The sequence below is a fragment of the Pristis pectinata genome, chromosome 3, assembly GCF_009764475.1.
Source record: "Pristis pectinata isolate sPriPec2 chromosome 3, sPriPec2.1.pri, whole genome shotgun sequence".
Classification (NCBI taxonomy): domain Eukaryota; kingdom Metazoa; phylum Chordata; class Chondrichthyes; order Rhinopristiformes; family Pristidae; genus Pristis; species Pristis pectinata.
Window position 1 is genome coordinate 44034335 of NC_067407.1, and position 21660 is coordinate 44055994.

Below are 21660 nucleotides of genomic sequence, written 5' to 3' on the forward strand. Positions count from 1 at the left end.
AATTTCCGAGTTCCCCGTTGATGGGGTTGCCACGATCAAACTTGACCAGACCAGTCACATAAATGTAGCTGTTAGAGCAGGTCAGAGACTGTTTCCTGCAACTCACCATATGACGCCCCGTAGCCTTTCCACCATCTATAAGATGGAAATTAGAAATGTGACAGAAGATGAGGTCTGTGCAACAACTCTACTATCGTAGATCAATGTAGTCAACTAGGTTTACGTTGCAAGGTGGTTCTCTCAATGCCAGATGCAGACCCAGAGACACAAGAAACTGCAGATGCTGGAATCTGGAGCAACACACAAAAGGCTGGACAGACACAGCAGGTCAGGCAGCATCTATGGAGGGAAATGAACAGTCAACGTTTCTGGTTGACTGTCCATTTCCCTTCATAGATGCTGCTTGACCTGCTGAGTTCCTCCAGCTTTTCGCCTGTTGCTCCATCTGTGGACCCAATCTGGCAGCCTTGTCTTTCAGGACCTGGCCATTGAGCCACTCTTGGTGAAGAATATTGAAACACCCCAGTGCTTGATACTCTCTGAGCTTCTTCCAGGTGCATGGTGGAACACTGATATAATAGCTAAGGAAAGTGTTGTAAAGCCACATATTCACTCTCATGCCAATCTGCTCAAAACGTGACACAGTTAGTGTGGAAGGAGTAAATTCAAAGGTTAGCATTGACCATTAAATCAAACTTGTGATAAAAGACTTTGGAGGTGATGTCAGAAAGAATTTTGATACAGAAAACGTCATCACTTGGAGTTGGCATTCAAGTTCAGATGAAAGCTACACAGTTGTCCAAGAGCCAGTGCATGGTAGATTTATGGGGATTTTGTGATGAGTGACTCAGAGTTTAATCAAGTGGCCTTCCTGCTTAGTGCTTATTTTGTGATGCTTGTGGGAACTCGTATAATTTTATATCAAACATGCTTATTTTGTGATGCTTGTGGGAACTCATATAATTTTATGTCAAACACTTAAAAAAAACTGAAGCCACTGAAGGCAGCATGGCTTTTAAGTCTTATCACACTTAATGTGATAGGCTACCTTTATGTGGTTAAAGGTAACCTACCACACTTCCAACCACAATCATCTAGTGGCACAGAGAATACAGACTTGCACCTGGTGAAGTTATTTTTCCCTAAATCATTGAGCAACAATGGGTCAGAGAAGTAAATGGGTTAAGTGTTTATTCACAAAGTATTGATCCCATGTTTTTGTTTCCATTTATTTCTTTCTACATTTTTTTAGTAGTTGAAGACTTGCCCCTTAATAGAAAGTTTTAAATGTGAGCAAATCATGGCAAATGATTGAGCTCTTTTGATCATAGATATTTTTCTACAGTATTGTTGGATGGTCAATATGGAGTTCTGATATTCCCTCCTGTATTAGATGTTGTACCCTTGTACTTCCACAGTATTTCCTGTTGAAATTTGCCTGAAGGTGGTGCTGATTATATTTGTGATCTTTGTCATTGAAGATCAGTGTAGAGATTTTCATTCTGAGGGAGAGAGAGTACTTCAGCAAACTCCTTTAATGTGCAAAAGGATGTTAGGTGCATCAGCATCCATCCATTAAATGGAACAACCTTATACAATACCCTCCCTCAAGTCCTAATAATTCATAGATTTTTTTTGAAGGCATTTACATTGTTCCTAGGTGTAAATATTACAGTTTGTCCTGGTTCAGCCACATGGAAGCTATAGCCAAGAAAGCACACCAGTGCCTCTCCCCTTAGAAAGCTAAGGAAACTTGACATGTCTCAGTGACCCTCACCAATTTTTATAGATACAGCATAGAAAGCATCCTATTCGGATGCATCATAGTTTGGTATGGCAACTGCTCTGCCCAAGATTGCAAGAAATTGCAGAGAGTTTTGATATCAGCCCAGTCCACCACGCAAACAAAAGCTAGCCTTCCTTTCATTGACTCTGTCTACACTTCCTGCTACCTCAGGAAAGCAGCTGACATCAAAGACCTCTCCCACTCCAGTCATTCTCTCTTCCCTGCCATCCCATTGGGCAGAAGATACAAAAGCCTGAGAACATGTACCTCCAAGCTCGGACAGCTTCTATCCTGCTGTTATAAGATTCTTGAATGGACCTCTTGTACGATAAAGATGAACTCTTGATCTCTCAATCTACCTTGTCGTGGCCCTTGCACTTTATTTATCTACCTGCACTGCACTTTCTCTGTAACTGTATTACTATATTCTGCTTTTTTTCCCTTTTGTATGACCTCCATATACTTATGAATGGAATGATCTGCCAGGAAAGCATGCAAACAAAAAGCATTTAGTTGTATCTCAATACATGTGACAATAGTAAACCAATTACCAATTACATTTTCTCCTTTATAATAAAGGAGTGATAGTACTTGACCAGTGGATCCTAGCAGCATTAACCAACTGTTGCCTGCCCCATTGCCAGGGATTCACACTGTCTAAATCACGGGTATATTCTGTATATTATATGTTTGAGAGATGTCCAGATGGACACTCTCCATTTGACTCCACCTTTTCAATAATCCCACTAAGATTATGAAAGAAGATTTGACTAAGCCCCTCAGAACCCTTGTGTTGTCATTTGTCTACAAGGTATTGCTGGAAAGGAAGTACCACAATCTTGGCAAGGATTGTCTTGAAAGAAATCACATCGAGTAGTTCAGTGATGCCTCTTAAAAGAATAAATCATTCAGTTACTCTGTGGAGGGTGAGAATTCATGTTCTAATCCTCTCATATGCTTGCCTTGAGGAATGCAGGTATTTCTTGCCTCTAGCCCATTGAGCATGTGCCTGTAGTAAAAATGTTCTGAGTTTACTTTTTTTAGAGGTTTAATTATATTTACATCCTTTAAAATATAGGCAGAGCATCTATAGTTTTTTTGGTACTAACATACAATATCAAGAGATTCGCATTGTTCTCTAAGGTGAAACTTCCTGGTAATTGTAAGAATTTATTAGGGCTGTGCGTTGACAGCTGGCTGTGGGTTTAAATGAGCTTTGGAGGACTTAATCTATGAATGATTACTGCTGTAAGTGTGAGTCACTTACTGTACTCTGTTTCCAGGTCAAATATATTAATTAGACCCAGATCTCAGGTGGTTTAGATCTTCACAATGACTTACTGATATTTTGTAGGTTTTTTTGCCTTTCACTAAAAAACACTGGTTTGTTACTGAAAGATAGAAATGTTAGACCCGCTTTGAAAAAGAGAAAGTGTGTCATCTGGAGAAAAGCTTTCTTCAGGAATTAGGCCAGTTTTTCATCATCACGAATTTGTTTGAGTTTTTACAAAGCCCACAACTTCCATTTAGATTGCAACCTTAACATTGCAAAAAAGACTCAAAGCATCATAATCAAAAATTGACGACATGAGGTAGTAGGGCTAATGGCCCAAGGGTTCTGGGCAGCAACTTAAAGGAGGAAAGAGAGCTGAAGAGGGAGAAAGATTTGTGAGGGAATTCAGAGCTTGGGACCATGCAGCTGAAGGCATGACTTTCAGTGGTAGAATGATCACACTTAGAGGTAACTAGAAGGCCAGAATAAAATTAAAGCAGAATTCTTGTGGAGGAGATAGGACTGGACGGGACTTTTGGAAATACGGATGAGACCATGAAAGGATTGGTGGGATTAAAAAGGGTGAGGATTTTAAAATGGGTTCCCATTTAAGCAACACTTAATCGTAGATCAGCAGGCACAGTGTGATAGGTGAGCAGGACTTGCTCAGAGTTAAGATATGGATGCCAAGATTTTGGATCACTTCAACTTTATAAATGGTGGGAAATATGTCACTGACCAGGAGTGCTTTGGAATGGTCAAGTTTAGAGGTAACAAAGATGCTGTTGAGGGTTTTGGGCAGTAGGTAAGCTGATGTGGGGGATGTGGTCACTTAATATTGTGGTGGTGTAGGGAAAATATCCTACTTGTATTTTAAAATGGAAGGAAAAACTGAAGGTAGGCAGTCTGTCCATCTTGTAGATCTGCTATTTGGAAAGACTTTCCCCTCCAGTAGGTTACTGAGAAAATGTTACTAATACATCATTAACAAGTGTTAGGCCTCTCTTCTGCTCAGAATTGGAATCGCGTTTATTACCACTGACTTAAATGTTGTGAACCTTGTTGTTTTGCAGCAGCGGTACAGTGCAAAGACATAAAATTACTATAAATTACAAAATAAGTAAATAGTGCAAGAGAAAAGAAATAATGAGGTAGGGTTCATGGGTTCAAGGACCATTCAGAAATCTGATGGCAGAGGGGAAGAAGCTGTTCCTAAATCGTTGAGTGTGGGTCTTCAAGCTCCTGTGCCTCCCTCCCCTGTGGTAGTAACTGGATGGTGAGGGTCCTTAGTGATGGATGCTGCCGCCTTGAGGCACTGCCTCTTGAAGATGTCCTTGATGGTGGGGAGGGTTGTGCCCGTGATGGAGCTGGCTGAGTCTACAGCCCTCTCTAGCCTCTTGCAATCCTGTGCATTGGAGCCTTCATACCAGGCTGTGATGCAACCAGTCAGAATGCTCTCCACCGTACATCTATAAAAATTTGCAAGACTCTTTAGTGACATACCAAATCTCCTCAAACTCCAAACAAAGTAGTCTGTGGGTTACTGAAATATAGAGCAGGGAGGTACGAGTACTATTGACATAACACTAACTGCTCTGCTTTAGTTTGGTGGTCCTGCAGCTTGGAATGTGGGAGAATGATGCCTCTTTACTGACCTCTGTGCATTTACATTGTTTACATTCTTATTTGAATTGCAGCATAGACATCAAGAGAAAGGAAGGCGGAGCAGTCTCTCAAAATCTGCCCTCTGAATGTGAAAAGACATCTAATTTGTTAACCAGTGTGCACGCTGTACCTCCATGGGTTCAAAGGAATGTTTTGCATGTAATTACAGTAACAGTCAAAACAGGCATAACGTATATGCATACAATTTATAAACCATTTTTCCTAATTTTGAAACATTTTTGAAACTACTTAGAGAGGCTTTGCACAGTTTAACCTGGAAATTTAAACTCTTCTTTTCCTCTTTTTTTTATTAGGTAGAACATCAGGTATCACATAGATTAACTGTGTGCATTCTACGAGCAACAAATGTGACCAAAGGAACTTTCGGTGATCTACGTAAGTACATTTTAGGGAGCTTTGTCTATTCCTTTTACCCATTTGCCTGTTATGTGAGGGATTGTTTGTTTAAGCACATCATCCAGACTGATACACTGGTTCAATAAATAAGATGTTATACTGAGGTCCAGTCTGGCTTTGAACCTGTGATTCAGGTGGAAAGGCATTAAAGATTTACCAAAGGTGCACCATCACATCATCTGTTTCTTTATAGACTTAGTGGCAATGCAAAATGAACCTTCATTAAATTAATAGATTATTTGTGGCATGCATATGAATTTCATTCAGTGTGAACAGGGGTCCACTTTCAAAGTGAATGCGATGTTGTTTGCAACAAAGCCACCTTAATGTTCTGGCAAAGAACAACTATGCTAATATCCTTGTGTAAACGGCAAAATTATTGAGTGCTCTTTACTGAAATACTGGAATAAGGATAGCAATAACTTGATGGAGACTTCACCTATTAATGGTTTGTAGCTGCATTCCTGATGTACATATGAAAATATCTTAGCTTCAGCTTTTTGTTATCTGGATCCAGTGAATGAGTTTTATGATTTTCTTCAAATTGAAGAAAAGTTGCCGTCTCTGAGCTGATGCATTCCAGGAGAATGTGTCGTGTGATTCAAATCTTGAACAATACAACAAAGTCACACAATCTTTTTTCCAACCTCCATCATTTGTACAGAAGAAACACAAATATTTTAAAGAAAGGGAAAATAACAATCTTCCAAAATAGTCCAATGATTTTTCTCTTTTGCTTGATCTTAATAGTTGCCAGCAGTTTAATCTTTAACAGCCCAGGACATTTCTGGGTGGTGCACAACCCTATGTCAGATATCTGCTGCATTCAGAAATAGTAACAATGTAAAAAGCTAGTTTGAGTAAACTGTCCCACTTTGGATTGATTTATTACAGTGCAGGTGGGTCCTGAGAGAGATATAGTCTAAAACACTTACAATAGCAAATGCATTATGTAGCTGGATTTTGCCTATTTGTTTTTTTTTCAGACCCTGTATCCATCAACACTATTCTCAACCAGATTATAGTGTCAGTGATGTAAGCACAGATGTTCACTACAGCACAGTGCTTGACATCAGCTAGATCTCAGACACCATCATGATCTATGATATCATTGCTAACAGATATCATCACAGCCTCTGATACAGTCACCATAATTTCTGTCATCTGCCAGATCTCTGATATCATTATGATCAGTGATATTATTGCAAAAAGATGTCATTATAGTATCTGATATTACCACCATAATTTCTAATTTCACCATAATGTCTCACTTCTTCAAATTATTTTCTGATATCAAATTTCAAAACATCCATAAGTACTAAGAATAATTATGGTTTATCAGCCTCCATTCATTTATAAATGATTCTCTATGTAAATGTGAACAGAGTATTCTTTACAAATCAGCATTTCTGATCCAATTAGGAAAGCTTGCTTGTTGGTGCCAGGTATACTCTGCCATTACTAGAAAGCAATTATACCAGATTCTGTGACTTTGATAGATTTAGACCAGGCAGTAGAATCATACAAGCCATTGTGCATTGATGTGAGTCGGTCTTCAATTTGTGTTAGCAATGTGTGAGGGATTTGACTGTGGATCACCTGGGCCAAATTTGACCAGACAAGTGCAGGCAACAAGCAGCACAAAGTGCCATTCAACCTGTGGTCACTTGGTCTCAGTGTAGTGTTCTTTACTGACTCTTCTTACAATTTTGCTGGAGGTAAACAGATAGGATAAGTGGTAGAAGAAAGAAAAGGAGTTTTTTTTTAATCATTATAAATATACAGTGAAAAATAGTAAAATTCATATCTCATTCCTCCTCTGGCATCCATGCCCTTTCGCAGTTATAAAGGTTCCTCTTCTTTTCCTTCTGCTCCTGTTGGTGCAACCTCCATGGCTTCAGCTGAGGTTGAGTCGGGTTGCTCAGATCTCTGTGATGCTCTTGGCTGAAATCCTCTGAGCCTTGTAAAGCTTTATGGCTGCTCCATCTTTACTTGCTACTGACTAAGTCAACATTTCCCAAAGCAGCAGATGGAAATGAATGAGGTTAGGATTAGGGAGAAGTGGCTACATTGGGTAAGAAGTCACAGTTTCAGTGAACTTCCCAATTCCTCGAGAAGACCGACTGGAGTCCGATTCCAATTCCTCCAAATTCCATCTTCGGAGTGGCCCTTTGAAATATTGCAGTTCAGTTGACCTCACATTAAACGCATCTTCATTTTTGTGCACTGGGCAAGCCCAGGGATAAAATCTGATGAGCCAGCTGAGTTTCAAGTCCACTGACAAATGCACTGAATTTTCCTCAATGATATGGGTGGTGGCAGGAGGTGATGAGGAGATGGAAAATTCAATGAAAACAGACTTCTCGCTGACTGCAGCCTCCTCTCCCTGACCCCATTCCCATTTGCTAAATTGTGAGATGACGACAGTCAGTATCAGGTGCAGATGAAGCAACCATATGCTCTACACAGTATCATCTCCCTCTGAAATTCCATGATCAAATCCTCTACCATTACTATCCTGAGCATCACTATTGATTATTGGCCAAATAGTTGCAGATGAAATTTAATGTGACATGTCACATTTTGATGGGAAGAATAAGAAATACAAATTAGAGGACATGATGCCAAAAGGGGGAATTTGCAGGGCTGTGGGGAAAGGGTGGGGGAGTGGGGAGCTGGATTGTTTATATTAAGCTGGGTATGGACGATAGGTTGAGTGGCCTTCTTCCACATTCTAATTATTCTGTGATTAAAATTAACAGAACTGGTCATACAAAATACAACTACAGGAGCAGGCCAGAGATGATAATTGATTCCCCTCCTGGCTTCCCAAACAGAGATCTGGGCAACATGTGCATAGTTTGCAGTAAGTGGCAAGGCAGTTTGAGAAAGTGGTAAAGAAATCAGTGCATCTGGACTTTATAAATTGAGAAGTCATGATGAACTTTGTAAGACATGTTTGGCCACATCTGGAGTATTGTCCATCTCTGGGCACCACACATTGGGAAAGGTACAAAGGCTTTAGAGTGGGTACAGAAGAGATTTACCAAAATAACTCCAGGGATGAGTGACTTGTACATGGATAACTAATGTAGATATACTGGAGGAGCTTGGAACCAAGGAAGTTGTGAATGGATCTAATTTAGACATGGGGAGAACCGATTCCCATGGGCAGAGGGGCCAGGAACTAGTGGATATATAATGAAGGTGATTGGCAAAGGGACTAAAAGTGGAATGAGTGATTAGTGTCTGGAATGCACATCTGGTGGAGGTAGATTAAATTTGTAGTATTCAAAAGCGAGCCGGGTTAACTGCCTGAACGTAAAGAATTTGCATGGTTCCTGGGAGAGGGTAGAGGAGTGGAGATCAGCTGGATTGCTTACATTGAGCTGGCATGGACTTGTTGGGCCGAGTGGCTTACTTCCATGTTCTAACTATTGTGTGATCTTAAAATTATGGACCAGCCATATAAAATACAACTACAGGAGCGGGGCAAATGTGGTAATTGATTCCCCTCCTGTCGTTCTGGCATTAGTTAGGGATGTGATTGAATATTCTCCAAATATGCATCACCACTGCCAGCAATGCCTATCCTATGAATGAGTAAATAATGTTAGGAGCCCCCTCCCTGCCTTCTGCTTACCAAGATTTGGCTTATGCACTTTAGTCAGTGACTGAAGTGAAGATTAGTAAGTATGTCCTAACTATGAGATGGAAGTGCCATCAGCTGAGCCACACGGTTTCTGTAGATATATTTGGCAATTGCTAACCTGACCTGGTTAGTAGAACCCTGGACATTTCTTCAGGTGATATTAAGTCTCTGTCATTTATTTGGCAGATCTTTCGGCAAGGGAACCAGATTCCTGGAGCCTTTGTCCTTCCCTCTTACAGAGTGATGTAATCTCTGGCCTCCAATGAGACTCTCATCCTGGAATTTGCTCATTCGACTCTGGTGTGTTCATGATTTGAACAGATGTTTATACAAATGTCAGATTTGCCTTTGGCCTTGTGGTTTGTTAAGGAATTCTGTTAATAATCTGTAGGGTGGAACTGATCAGAGACCGGTAGTTTCCAAGAACCTGATTGAAGCGAGGGTATTGTTTGAAGTCAAAGTTGTGGACATGGCTGATGTGTAAGAATCTGATTTGTACTTCATCAGCATTGCTTTTATACACAGGCAGTGGTTACATAATTAATTATTTTCTTGTTTATTTAAATGAAGCTTTTGATTTGTTATGGCAGTGAACTGTCCATGAAAACACAATGTAAAGAAACTATCACTTCAGAAGTGGTTTTAAACTTCTGAAATTTTGTTAAAAAGGATCCTGAGAATGTTAATGTTATGGCACTTTTCAAACCAGGCAGAAAGCTAATGATAGTGCTTAAAGTGGGCACAGATTGTCCCAGTCCCTTGTCCACAGTTAACGGGATGTGATAATAGGGCAGTGGTTCTTAACCTTTTTGAATGCAATCCCCATTACTTTACACTCAATAGAGTACATGCCTCCCCCAATCCCCTACCCCATAAATACCTGATGATGTCTTGGGCCAGGGACTTTTAAATGAGCTGGAATTGTCCTGGGAATTCCTGCAGACTGCCAGCAGCTCTGGTATGCTGAGCATGGAGTCATTGAGTCAGAAAGGTCAGAAACTGGCCCTTCAGCCAAGCTTATCTATACCAACCAAGATTCCTATCTAAGCTCGTCAAATTTGCCTGCATTTGGTCCATATCCCTCCAAACCTTTCCTATCCACGTACCTGTCCAAGTACTTTTTAAATGTTGTTGATGTACCTTCTTCAACCACTTCCTCTGGCAGCTCATTCCATATACTGACCACTCTGGTGCATATTTTTGTTTATTTTCACTTTTGTTAAAAAATCTAATCAGATCATCTCAATATTTTGAAAGCGTCATGGATGCCACTTCCCATTCCCACACTGACGTGTCCGTCCACGGCCTCTCCTACTGCCACATTGAGGCCAGGTGCGGGTTGGAGGAGCAACACTTCATATTCCATGTTGATGGTCTCCAACCTGACGGCATCAACATCGATTCCTCTGCCTTCCGGTAACCACTCCCCTCTGTTTTCCATTCCCTTCCCCCCCCCCCACCACTTTTTGTTTTCCCTCACTCCTGTGGCCCTTTCACCCCTTCTCTTTCCCCTCCCCTGCTCTCACGACTTGGCCACCTTCTTCCCTTTATTCCATGGTCTACTGTCCTCTCCTATCAGATTCCTTCTTCAGCTCTTTGCCCCTTCCACCTATCACCCCCCAGCTTCTCACATCATTCCCTTTTATTTCCCCCCCCCCCCACCTACCTACCTTCCCCCTCTCACCTGGACTCGCCTATCACTTGCTCCTCCCTCTCCCCCCACCCTTTTATTCAGGCTTCCGTCCTCTTCCTTTCCAGTCCTGATGAAGGGTCTCGGCTTGAAATGTCAACTGTTTATTTCCCTCTATAGATGCTGCCTGGCCTGCTGAGTTCCTCTGGTGTTTTGTGTGTGTTGCCTTGTTACCTTTGGTGGGTCCCTGAGGGGATTGTGCATCCCAGGGTGGAAACCACTGTACCAGTGAGTGTGAGGGTCACGTATTCAAAGCCTACTATTTTAGCTCTACTGAAAACAACTGGTCCCGCCCATTTCCTGTGGAATGCCTAATGAGAGGTTATGGTTCCTCTGTTCAGGTTGTAAGTGGCTGCACATGCAATATCCAGTTGCAGCTGAATCAAAGAACAACTTTTTTAGTCAATGATCATTCAATCTATGCAATTTTAACTTTTTGTTAAAGATTTGTGATCTTTTTAACTGAAACCGGTGAACAGCAAATTCCCTTTTTATCAACATAGTTTAGTCTCTGCCATTGGGATTGAGTGACAGAAGAGTACAGAGGGAATTTTACTCTGTATCTAGCCCATTTCTCCTCCATCCTATTGCACTATAACCCCACCCTTCCCAACACCACTGGGTGATGACTTGTAGCTCAGTCGTGAAAGCTTTGTTCCACACATGAGGCCTTCATTTGTTTGTTTTGGATGGCTGGCATCCGGTTCTGGGTTCCCCAATATCATTGGGTGAGTGGGTAAGTGGGCTGACCTGCTGTGGTATGCAAATAACATTGTGAGTTGATTGAAGCTGGATCTGCATTTGGAACTTATTATGTTTATAATATCTAAACTCCTGATTTAAAGTGATTTGAAATTAACTGACTGTTGTGAAGATGATTGGGGGGAGGGGAAGTGGGGGTCAGGGTCCTGTAAAATATCTGTATATTTTTGGCCATTACAGTGGTAGAAGCCCATATTTACACAGCATAAGACATTCTTGGCATTGCCAGGCTCTGACCCTTTGCTTGAACTGATTGCCATAAATAATTGTTCATGAATTAACAATAAACATTCCTTGCATCAGAAGCAATCTTGGGATTGTAGAGTTAGTATATTGGCTATCACAGGCAAACCCTAAGACACAAGATGGCTGTTCATTCTTTTTTTTAGTTTTGGAGTTTATTCAAATCCATTTCCGTGAAAATTTAAAACATATGCAAAATTCTGGCTAAGTTTCTTGCTTGGTGAAAGTGTATTTTTACAAGCACCAATTTAACTCCTCATGGGAATACATAAAGAACATAGTAAGCAGAAGTAGGAGTAGTTAATTGGCCCTTCAAACTAGGTTAGCCATTTAATAAGATGATGGCTGATCTAGTCTTGGCCTCAACATTACTTTCTTGCTCTCTCCGCATGCTCTTTAACTCTCTTGTAGTTTAAATGTCTGTCAGTCTTTGTCTTGACTGTATTCAAGGCTTCCATATCAAATTCAACAGTTTTAGTCAACATACAGTATGTTCTTTATTTGCATCAGAACTGCCATTTCTGCTGTTGGCTATCCATGTGTAATGCTAATTCAGTTTTTCTGTCTCCACAGACACTTCCTGATGTACTAGCCATTTCCAGCATTCTCCTTTTAATTTTAGTTCTCTTCAATAGCTCTGACCTGTATTTTACAACTTTTACGTGCTCCTTTGTTTGTTTTCTCTCTTTCAAACTGCCTTCATGAATCTGTCAACCTGATGCTTTATAAACAGCATATCACCACAGCAACCCTGGTCTCATCTTATTAGAGAGATTCTTTTTGTCCAAACCATCCCTGACCTACCCTCTCTGCAACTTAAAACTAACATGTTTTCTCACTTCCAGTTCTGATGAAGCGTCTTCAATCTGAAATAGTAACTGTTTTTCTTTCCACAGGTGATGCATGACCTACTGAATGTTTTGAGATTTACACTTAATATTGCCTATTCTGAAGAATAATAATTAGAAAGGGAGGTTGTTTTCTTTGGAATATAGAAAGCCAAGGGGAGATTTAATTGACATGTCTAAAAGTAAGAGGTCAAGAGGGGATGAACAGGGGGGCCCTTTTTTCATTACCAGAGGGGACAATAACTAGAGGTTAAACACCTGAATTAATTTATAGAGGATTAGAAGGGAGTGGAATAAAAAATGGTTCATTCTAAAAGGGTCAAGAAATTGTTACCTGAAAGACTGATGGAAGCCCCCACCACATCTGCAAATGTACTTGGATGTGCAGTTGAAGAGCTGAGATCTTAAAAAGCTGTGGAGGCTCAGAAGCAAAAATAACTTGAATCCCTTTTTAGCCGGTGTGGACACCGTTGTTACTGAGTCACTGGATACTAGAAGCTGACAGATGCAGAAGGTCTTCATTCATTATGACAAACAGGCATTTGCATGGAGACCCTCTCAATAGAATTGTCCCGAACTCAAAAGTACATCGAATTTTTATACTTTTAAAAATGAGGATAACAGCAGCTGGTTCCATTGAAGTACATATTTACAGGGGGGAGCACATCATAACTGATGAGATACCTCTGAGTATTCAAAAACCTTTGCTGGGTCAAAGAAATTCATGTGAATGGTCTAAAATCTTTTGAGGTTAGAGACCCAGACACCCAAAATTAGTGTTGTGGGGGCTGACTGTCTGCGTACACAAATATCAAAATTATTGATAGAGCAAATATGCCTATGAACATGTTTGATGTGCTAAGTGATGAAATTAGTCTGGTCTGGAAGCTTCCCTGATCTCAGTCACAGTGGTGCAAAATAACTTGGCTGAAGATGCCTGTGTAGGCCAATTAACACTGCTTTGTGTTTGACTGATGTATAGGAGAATTCCTCCAAGTTATTTCAGTGTAGAAACCATATCTCTTGAGCAACTAGCCTCCTGCTGTGGGCCAGTGGCCTGTGCTTTGTAGACAGCTCTGAAGGCAGTACTGTTTGTTTACTAGCTGTCATTTTAATTTCAGAACTCATTACTGCTTGCACTTGCATTCCAACAGTATTTTTTTTGTTGAAGATAGGTTCTTGTTTGCATTAATGCCTTCTATCAGAATCAGATTTATTATCACTGACTTAAATGACGTGAAATTTGTGGTTCTGAGGTAGCAGTATAGTGCAAAGACATAAAATTACTATAAGTTACAAAAAAAAAAGTGCAAAGAAGGAATAACGAGCTAGTGTTCATGGACCATTCAGAATTCTGAGGGCAGAGGGAAAGAAGCTGTTTCTGAATCATTGAGTGGGGTCTTCAGGTTCCTGTACCTCCTCCCTGAGGGTAGTAACTAGAAGAGGGCATGTCCCGGATAGTGAGCGTCCTTAGTGATGGAGGCTGCCTTCTTGAGGCACTGCCTCTTGAAGATATCTGCATGATTCCTGAAAATTATCCAAGGTCTAATAATTCCTAGGTGTCAGTGATTAATTTTTTTTAAACAGAACCATGGTCTTTACAACAGGAGGAAAATGGAAGAGAAAGATAAAGGGCTCCTTGAACCAGCTATTGTTGATAGAGACCAGGCCACTGGACAGGGAGAGGGGGTCCAAGCTTGTGGTGATACTAAATTAAAGTGGGAACAGGTTGAGCCTTGTTTATACCTAAATTTCAGTAGCTAATTGTTGTTAACATGAGTCTGATTTCCATTGTAATTGTGAGGAATTGAAATCTCCTTTAATTGGCTGAGATGAAAACATCTTATAGTTGTTGAAATTCAATACAGGCATTTTGACCATGCAATCCATAGACTACTGCAATTCTTCCTTCACTTACTATTTTAAGGAGAATCCAGGTGTGAGGTGCTGAGTGATTTAATAGCAACCAGTCGAAGAAATGAATTAGAGCAGAAAATGGAAGCAACGTGTCAATTCTCAGCCAGGGTATTACATCTTCTCTTCCCACACTACACAAGTTAACTTGCTGGGCTACTCCCATAAGGGCACTTGAGACAACAATTAGGAGTAAATCATGTTGGTGTGGGACAAGAGTCACTTATAAACTGGACCAGGCAAATACTTAAATTGCCATAGCAGGATTTGAACATGCACCCTCTTTGTTCTGGGCCTCTGGATTACTTGCCCAGTACAATGTTCAGGACAAAACAGACCGCACTTGTGCAGTGATTGGGGTACAAGAAACCTAGCTGGAAACTTCAGGAACTCCAGGAGTATAAGTACATAGTTCGCTAAATATGGTGTCATAGGTAGACAGGGTGGTGAAAAAGGCATTTGGCACACAGGCCTCAGACGGGGCATTGAGTATAAGAGTTGGGACATTATGTTGCTGTAGTACAAGACATTGGTGAGACTGCACTTGAAGTATTGTGTATAGTTTTGGTTACCCTGTGATTAAGAGAATGTTGCAAGACTCATGGGCCTGAATTATAGGGAGAGTTTGGGCAGGCTAAGACTTTATTCCTTGGAACATAGGAGACTGAGTGATTTCCCTTTCCCCAGGTAAAAAGACTGCATGTATTTACCTTATCTATGCCACTCATGATTTTATACTATAAGGCCTTCACTTATAGTATACGGCCTTTATAGTATGAAATCATGAGGGGCATAGATAAGGTGAATGCATGCAGTCTTTTTACCTGGGGAAAGGGAATCAAAAACTAGAGGTCATAGGTTTAAGGTGAGAGGGGAAAGATTTAAAAGGGACCCGAGTGGCGGCAACTTCATGCTGAGGGTGGTGCATATATGGAAAAATTTGCCAGAGGAAGTGGTTGAGGCAGGTACATTAATAACATTTGGACAGGTACATTGGATAGGAAAGGTTTGGAGGCATATGGGTCAAACGTGGGCAAATAGGACTAGCTTAGATGGGCATCTTGGTTGACATGGATGAGTTGGGCCAAAGGGCCTGTTTCCATGCTGTATGATTATGACTATGACTCAATATAATTGCAGTTAAAAAGGACAGTTTCTATGACTCTGGTTTCATTCTGGTAATGTGTGGCTCCTCTGTGATTGTAGAATGTAGTACAAGCTGTCCCCAGGTAATGAACGGGTTCTATTTTCACAGACATCCACAAGTTGATTTTGTCCATGAATTGGAAAATACACAAAAATCACTTGATTTGGTAACCATACCTCCACAGTATTGTAATAAATAGCATTAAAAGCACAAAAAACTCCTAAGAAAGAACAATCACTAAAAAGTGGAGAGAGGAAAGTAGTTCCATCATTTGTAGGAACAAATCTATGTACGTACGTCAGAATTTTGAATTTAATAATATTCTTGTTCTTTTGTAAGGGTATCGATAGGTTGGGCGTTCTTAACCCGGGGACAGCCCATAAAATGGATCTACAATTCTGCTATTACAGTAAATGAGAACTCAATTCCATCAATTGCAACACAGTCAGTCCTATATATTTGACTCTTGATCTCTGCACTGCAGAGCAGAGCCTAACATAACATACCAACTTGTGTAATGCTGAATGTAAAATAGGGAACCCCATGCACTGATGGCACTCTCCTTGAAAAGGAACAACAAAGCCCAATAAGCCAAAAGGTGCATTACTGCCTTCTTGATCCAAAAATGACTTCACCAGTTGCAGATTATCAGCATTTCTCTTCCAGATATAAAGTATTTGTAGTGTTTTCTTTTGGTAATTTCAGCAAATGATTCACCTTCTCTCATTTAAACCTCCAGGCTGACCCTTTTGCTGTTTTATTTGATCCGGTGTATCCCCTTTCATCTTGGATTGCCATCCTCTTTTGTTATGTTATCTCTCCTGCAATTTGCTTTCCCACACACTTTCTAAGTTGACTCCCCATCACCTCCCATTGAATTTCAAAACCTGTTTATTGCCCGTTGTTCTTAGACCTGGTCATACATCTTCGACAGTTACTATATTCCCCTCTCCACAGATGCTGCTTAAACTGCTGAATAATTCCTGCATTTGCTGTTATTATTTCCACTAAGTTACAAATTGCTGTAAATAGAAAATTTTGATTTGGCCACAAAGTGGTTTGAACTGCTTAAAGCTGTGTCCACAAAATGTTTTTAGTCCTTCATTGGAAACCAATGTTGTGGCTTTGTGCAGCAGCTCTACTGTTGTCTTTAAGGTCAACTCTCTGCTTGCTTTTCCATCTGCTGTTCACCTCCCCCCTAATAATTCCCATTTTCACCTCCTTATCAGAGTCCAGCGCTGGTAGCCCTTTGTGTTCCTGCTTGCTTGCCTCCCTCCAGCAGCTGCCCTCAAGCTTCACACTCCCCTCCCCCCACCTTGCTCCATATGCCTTTTTTTCCCCTTTCTTTGTCTGCCTCCATCTCATTCACCTGCCACTGTCTCCCAACTCCAGCCCCACTCCCCTCCCTGGCACAACCTGCCCGTCACCTCACACCCCTCCTCACTCCATCAATAACCTCTGACTCCTTTCTCACCACTCCCCTTCTTCTCTCTTTATACGGGCCACCTTGCCTCTCCACTCTCAGTCCTAGTGCATGGTTTTAACAATTCCTTTCCTCCCACAAATGCTGATGACCCACTGAAGTCCTCCAGCAGATTGTTTGTTACTCCACCTCCTTTTCGGCTCCCTTCCTCAGCTAACATTTCCTGGTTTTAATACAAGTTTCAGTCTTTGGATGGTTTCGTTTTTGATTTTTAAAGTTAATCTTAATTGAATTTAACATTTCCTTGTAGAAAATGACCTCCATTTAGAATATGTTAATGTTAAATGTGTCATTAATTTAAATTTGCAGAAAACATCCCAGAATAACAGCCTGGCTATATATATTAACAAATAGTGCTGTGCTGAACTGAGTTCAGGAAGAATGGTTCTTGCCAAAAGATCTTACCAGCATTTCCCTGTGCAAAAACAGAGAGGAAGTCAATCACAAAAAGGGTGAAGAGCCAAATCAGTATTAAACTCAGTGAATGTGTTAAATTGAAAATAAGTTTCAGAATGTTTTTTAAACTACTTTTTGTTTATGGCTACATGATACAGAATTGTCTTCCAGATTGCAAAACTATTTCAAGCATTCCACAAAATAAAGGTTGCCCAGACACCATTAGTTTTTGTTTTTAACAAGATATAAAATCGTTGGTGCCAATTAACACACATTATTCCAGCATTAATTGTGGTTTTTAACTCAATATTCCAAGGCTAGCTTGCAATGACTTTGGCAACAGTGTGGATTATGCTACTGGACTAGCAACCATCGGTTCAGAGACACAGCAATTGGGGGATTTAATTTCAAGTAAATTAAGTAAGAGCAGAATTTTTTAAAAATCTGTCCTCACTAATTGTAAACATGTGCCAAATAGTTGTTGTAAAAACCTATTTGTTTCACCTTTGATCTTCCTTCAGGGAAGCTAAACTGCTAAGCTTACCTGGAGTGACCTACATGTGACTCCAGGCCCACCAATGTGGTTAACTTTTAACTCCCTCCTCAGTTGAGGGGTAATTTGGAATGGACAATAAATATTGGCACTGTGTGTGGCATTGTGACATCAGAAAGTGGTAATGATGGGCAAGCCTTCTATTGTTCGCATTAAAATGTATTAATTCTTGAAAGTGTATATTTTTCCACAGCTGAACAGAAGTTTGAATTCATTGTCCTATTGTTTCTGATCTGCTGGGTGTTTTCTGAAATACATGTATCAACATGAATCTAAGGTCACTTCAGTCAGCTTAGCAATGTGCCACCACAGACTTGGAGATTAATTCATCATGAGTTAATAATCTACATTATAGTTGCCTGTATAAGTTCCAATCTCTTCCATGCTCATGCAATCTATTTAAGGTTTCTACATCTCGTTTGCTATTGACTGATGGACGTTTCCAGACTTGTGATGATACAAATGAAATTAAAAATACGTTTGATGGATTATCAGTGGCATTGCAAAATGTGGTGTTGAAATTAGTCTGCATCCCTGAGTGCTAAAAGAGATAGCTGGGGAAATAGGGAATCCATTGGTGATCCACTTCCAAATTTCTCGAGATTGTGGACCATCTCCAGCAGATTAGAGGGAGGCTTGTGTTTCTCTATTATATTTTTAGGAAAGGGAGAGAAATGGAGACCTACAGCCTGGTTAGCCTAACATCAGCAGTAGCAGGACAAATAGTCATAGAATCAGAAGGTACAGAAACAGGCCCTTCAGCCCAACTGGTCCATGCCGACCAAGTTGCCCATCCAAGCTAGTTCCATTTGCCGGCGTTTTGCCAGCACTTTTCTAAACCTTTCCCATCCTACTGTCCTTTTAAATGCTAGAGTTTATTATTTAAAATTGTGATAGCAATGGCACTTAGAAAATTTGAAAGGGATTCGACATCATGGAATTTTGAAAGGGAAATCATGCTTGTCAAACCCACTGAAGTTTTTTTTGAGGATGTCACTGGTAGCATGTTTGGGGGTGAACCAATGAATGTGGTGAATTTGGATTTTTAGAAGGCCTTTGATAAAATCCTGCATGAGAGAATAGTGTGCAAAATTAAAGCTCATGGCATTGGGGATAATATCCTGGCATGGATTGAAAATTGGTTGACAATCAGGAAACAGAGTAGAAATAACTGGGCCTTTTTTTGGGGTGACAGTGATTAGTTGGGGTACCAAAGGAATTAGTAATTGGACCAATGCTACCCACAATATATGTCAGTAAAATGGATGGAGGAATCAAACATGATACTTTTAAGTTTACTGACAACATTGAAATGAGTAGAATTATGAGTTGTCATGAGGATGCAAAGAGGTTTTGAGGCAATTTAGACACAAGTGAGTGGGCCAATGCATGGCAGATGCTGTACAATGCGGATAGATGTGAAATGATCCACTTTGCTGGAAAAAACGGAGGCTTCGTGTACCTTCAGGCCATGTTGCTTTCTCTTTGTGGGTCCAGCCCCCTCTGCTTAACATGCTAGTTGTCCTGCTTGTGTTTTTCCTAGTGACCTCTCTTTTTTACTAAATGAATATTGGCAGTAAGTGATATTTGTTGATGTGCATCATAAGAATGATGGACAGATGCTTACAGTCAGCAGTGACAATGTTGCATTTCAGTCAAGCATAAGGAGGCATGGGAAGTGGAACAACTTACTGTCTTATTTACTTTGCATAACCTGTGCAGGTTAGCAGGGTCTTTTCTGTCATATTACAGTAAGGGCTCAAAAAAAAATTCCATTTCTCAGAATTAATATCCCACAAATTAATGATCATGCAGCTTCCAGGAAAGCACTTAAGAGTGGAATAACTATATGTCTTAACATTGAGATTTATTATGCTGAGGATAAATATTAACTCCAAAGAAAAAGTATACAAATTATATGCTATAGAAAATGCAAATTTTAATTAAAATTTGGTCTTATGCACTTCAGTTACCCAGTAGAATAAAAGAATTAAGGTTCAGGGCTAAATTGCTTTGCAGCTGAGCGTCTTTGAGGACTTTTTTTTCCCCTGTTCTGTCCATTCAGTCGACACTCCTGACCCTTATGTGGAACTGTTCATCCCCACGGCACCAGAGGGCCGAAAGCGGAGCAGATATCTCAACAATGTTGTCAACCCTGAGTGGAATGAGACATTTGAATTTCTTCTTGACCCAAATGAGAAGAATATTATGGAGGTAGAGTATCCTCTTTCTGAAAATAGGATTTGGATATTCAGTTCAATTCTATGTAATATATATTTTGTCTTTATTATTTAAGTATGATGAAGGTGGATTATAATTTAAATTTACATTTATTGATTACATTTATTGAGAGAAACAGCTCACTCCAAAATCTTGAAAGAGTGCTTTAGCTTTGTTGTCCTTATTTGAATGAATATCAGCTTGATGAAATGTTGTTAGGAAATACTTGCTATGAGGATGCATTAAGAACAATGTTCCCCTCCTCACATATTCTGATTCCAACTGAAATGACAGTAGGCTCTTTGACCTTTCTTTGCCCAAGCAATAGGTAGCATTTTAAATCTAGTTTCAGAAATTATGTAATTTCAAAGTTTGAGGTCATCCTCCTGAAGGAGGTCATGCATCAGTTCACCCAGAATGAAGCCTCTTGTGCTTTGATTCTAAAATTGAGATGTAAATTGTGACTGAAGTAATTTCTTGATATAATAACTACAACTCCAGCAACCCCCTCCCCCTCTACCCAACACCTATCTCTCCCATTGGGCAGAAGAGATTTTCTGCTTGGATTAGGAATTCAGTTCAGTGGGGGAAAAACTGGGCTGTTACTTTAATCTGTTGCTTGCATGTACCACTATGGATATCTGTGTTTGAAAGATTTACTGTGTACTTTGTCAGATTACTTTAATGGATGCAAATTACGTGATGGATGAAACCTTGGGCACTACCACTTTTAATATCGGAGAGAATATTAAAGTGGGAGGGAAGAAGGAATTTTCATTTGTCTTCAATACTGTAAGTATAATTTTAAAGTAAAATGTAAAATTATAGATGTATAATATGCCTGACATGTGCCTTAATCTTGGATGAACTCTGCTAGCCATCTCCTCTTCATATTCACAACTCACTTAGTTCCTTTCTTGTCCAGAAATGCATCATCTCTTCATTGTTCATACTCTGTCTCAATATCCTTCCCCGCCAAATTGTTCACATCTCCTGTGCTTGGGTGATAATCCCACAAATGATTTTCCCCATTATTCCTAGCTTTGTAAATTTGAACCATTTTCTTGAGTTTGAAACCATCTATCCAAAGCAATTATATCAATTCTTTGAAAGATCTTGAATGTTTTAATTGGGCCATTTTGTTTTCCCATTTCCATAATGGATTGACTTATCAGGTTAAAACTTCCTCACTTGTACGTTTTAGTTGACTGGTTAAAATGTGGCTCAAAGATGGATAAATCCAGAAGGGATGGAAATTCTAAGTTAAAATTTATAGTACTGACTTTGGGCCTTTTGGTTAAAAAGAAATTTATGCTGCCTCCAATTTTTACTTTTTTTTTCCTTGTATCAAGCTGTTGAAAGTTTTAGGGGAAAAATAATGCAATTTCCCTGAACCGGATAATTTTTGTTAAATTCGGAAAATCAAGTAGTTCTGATCCTGCAATATTTCTGACAAATTCTGATTAAAATATACATCATAAACTTTTAGGATTGCTTAGTTGGTGGGACAGTAGCGTTGTTTTAAAGTCTCCATTTACAATTGGATAGCACTTCTACTGTTTTGGGATATTTTGCTACATTTGAAGGTGCTATATAAATGTCATCATTATT

General features: G+C 40.0%; 1 protein-coding gene across 2 annotated transcripts in view; it reads left to right on the top strand.

Moving 5' to 3' along the window:
- pla2g4ab (phospholipase A2, group IVAb (cytosolic, calcium-dependent)) overlaps positions 1-21660 on the top strand; it is a 114571-nt gene that overhangs the window by 37365 nt on the left and 55546 nt on the right. For both annotated transcript variants that reach the window (XM_052012191.1, XM_052012192.1), the window contains exons 3-5: positions 5039-5120; positions 19895-20043; positions 20725-20841. In XM_052012191.1, the coding sequence (XP_051868151.1) occupies positions 5039-5120; positions 19895-20043; positions 20725-20841 (348 nt within the window). The remainder of the gene's footprint in view (positions 1-5038; positions 5121-19894; positions 20044-20724; positions 20842-21660) is intronic.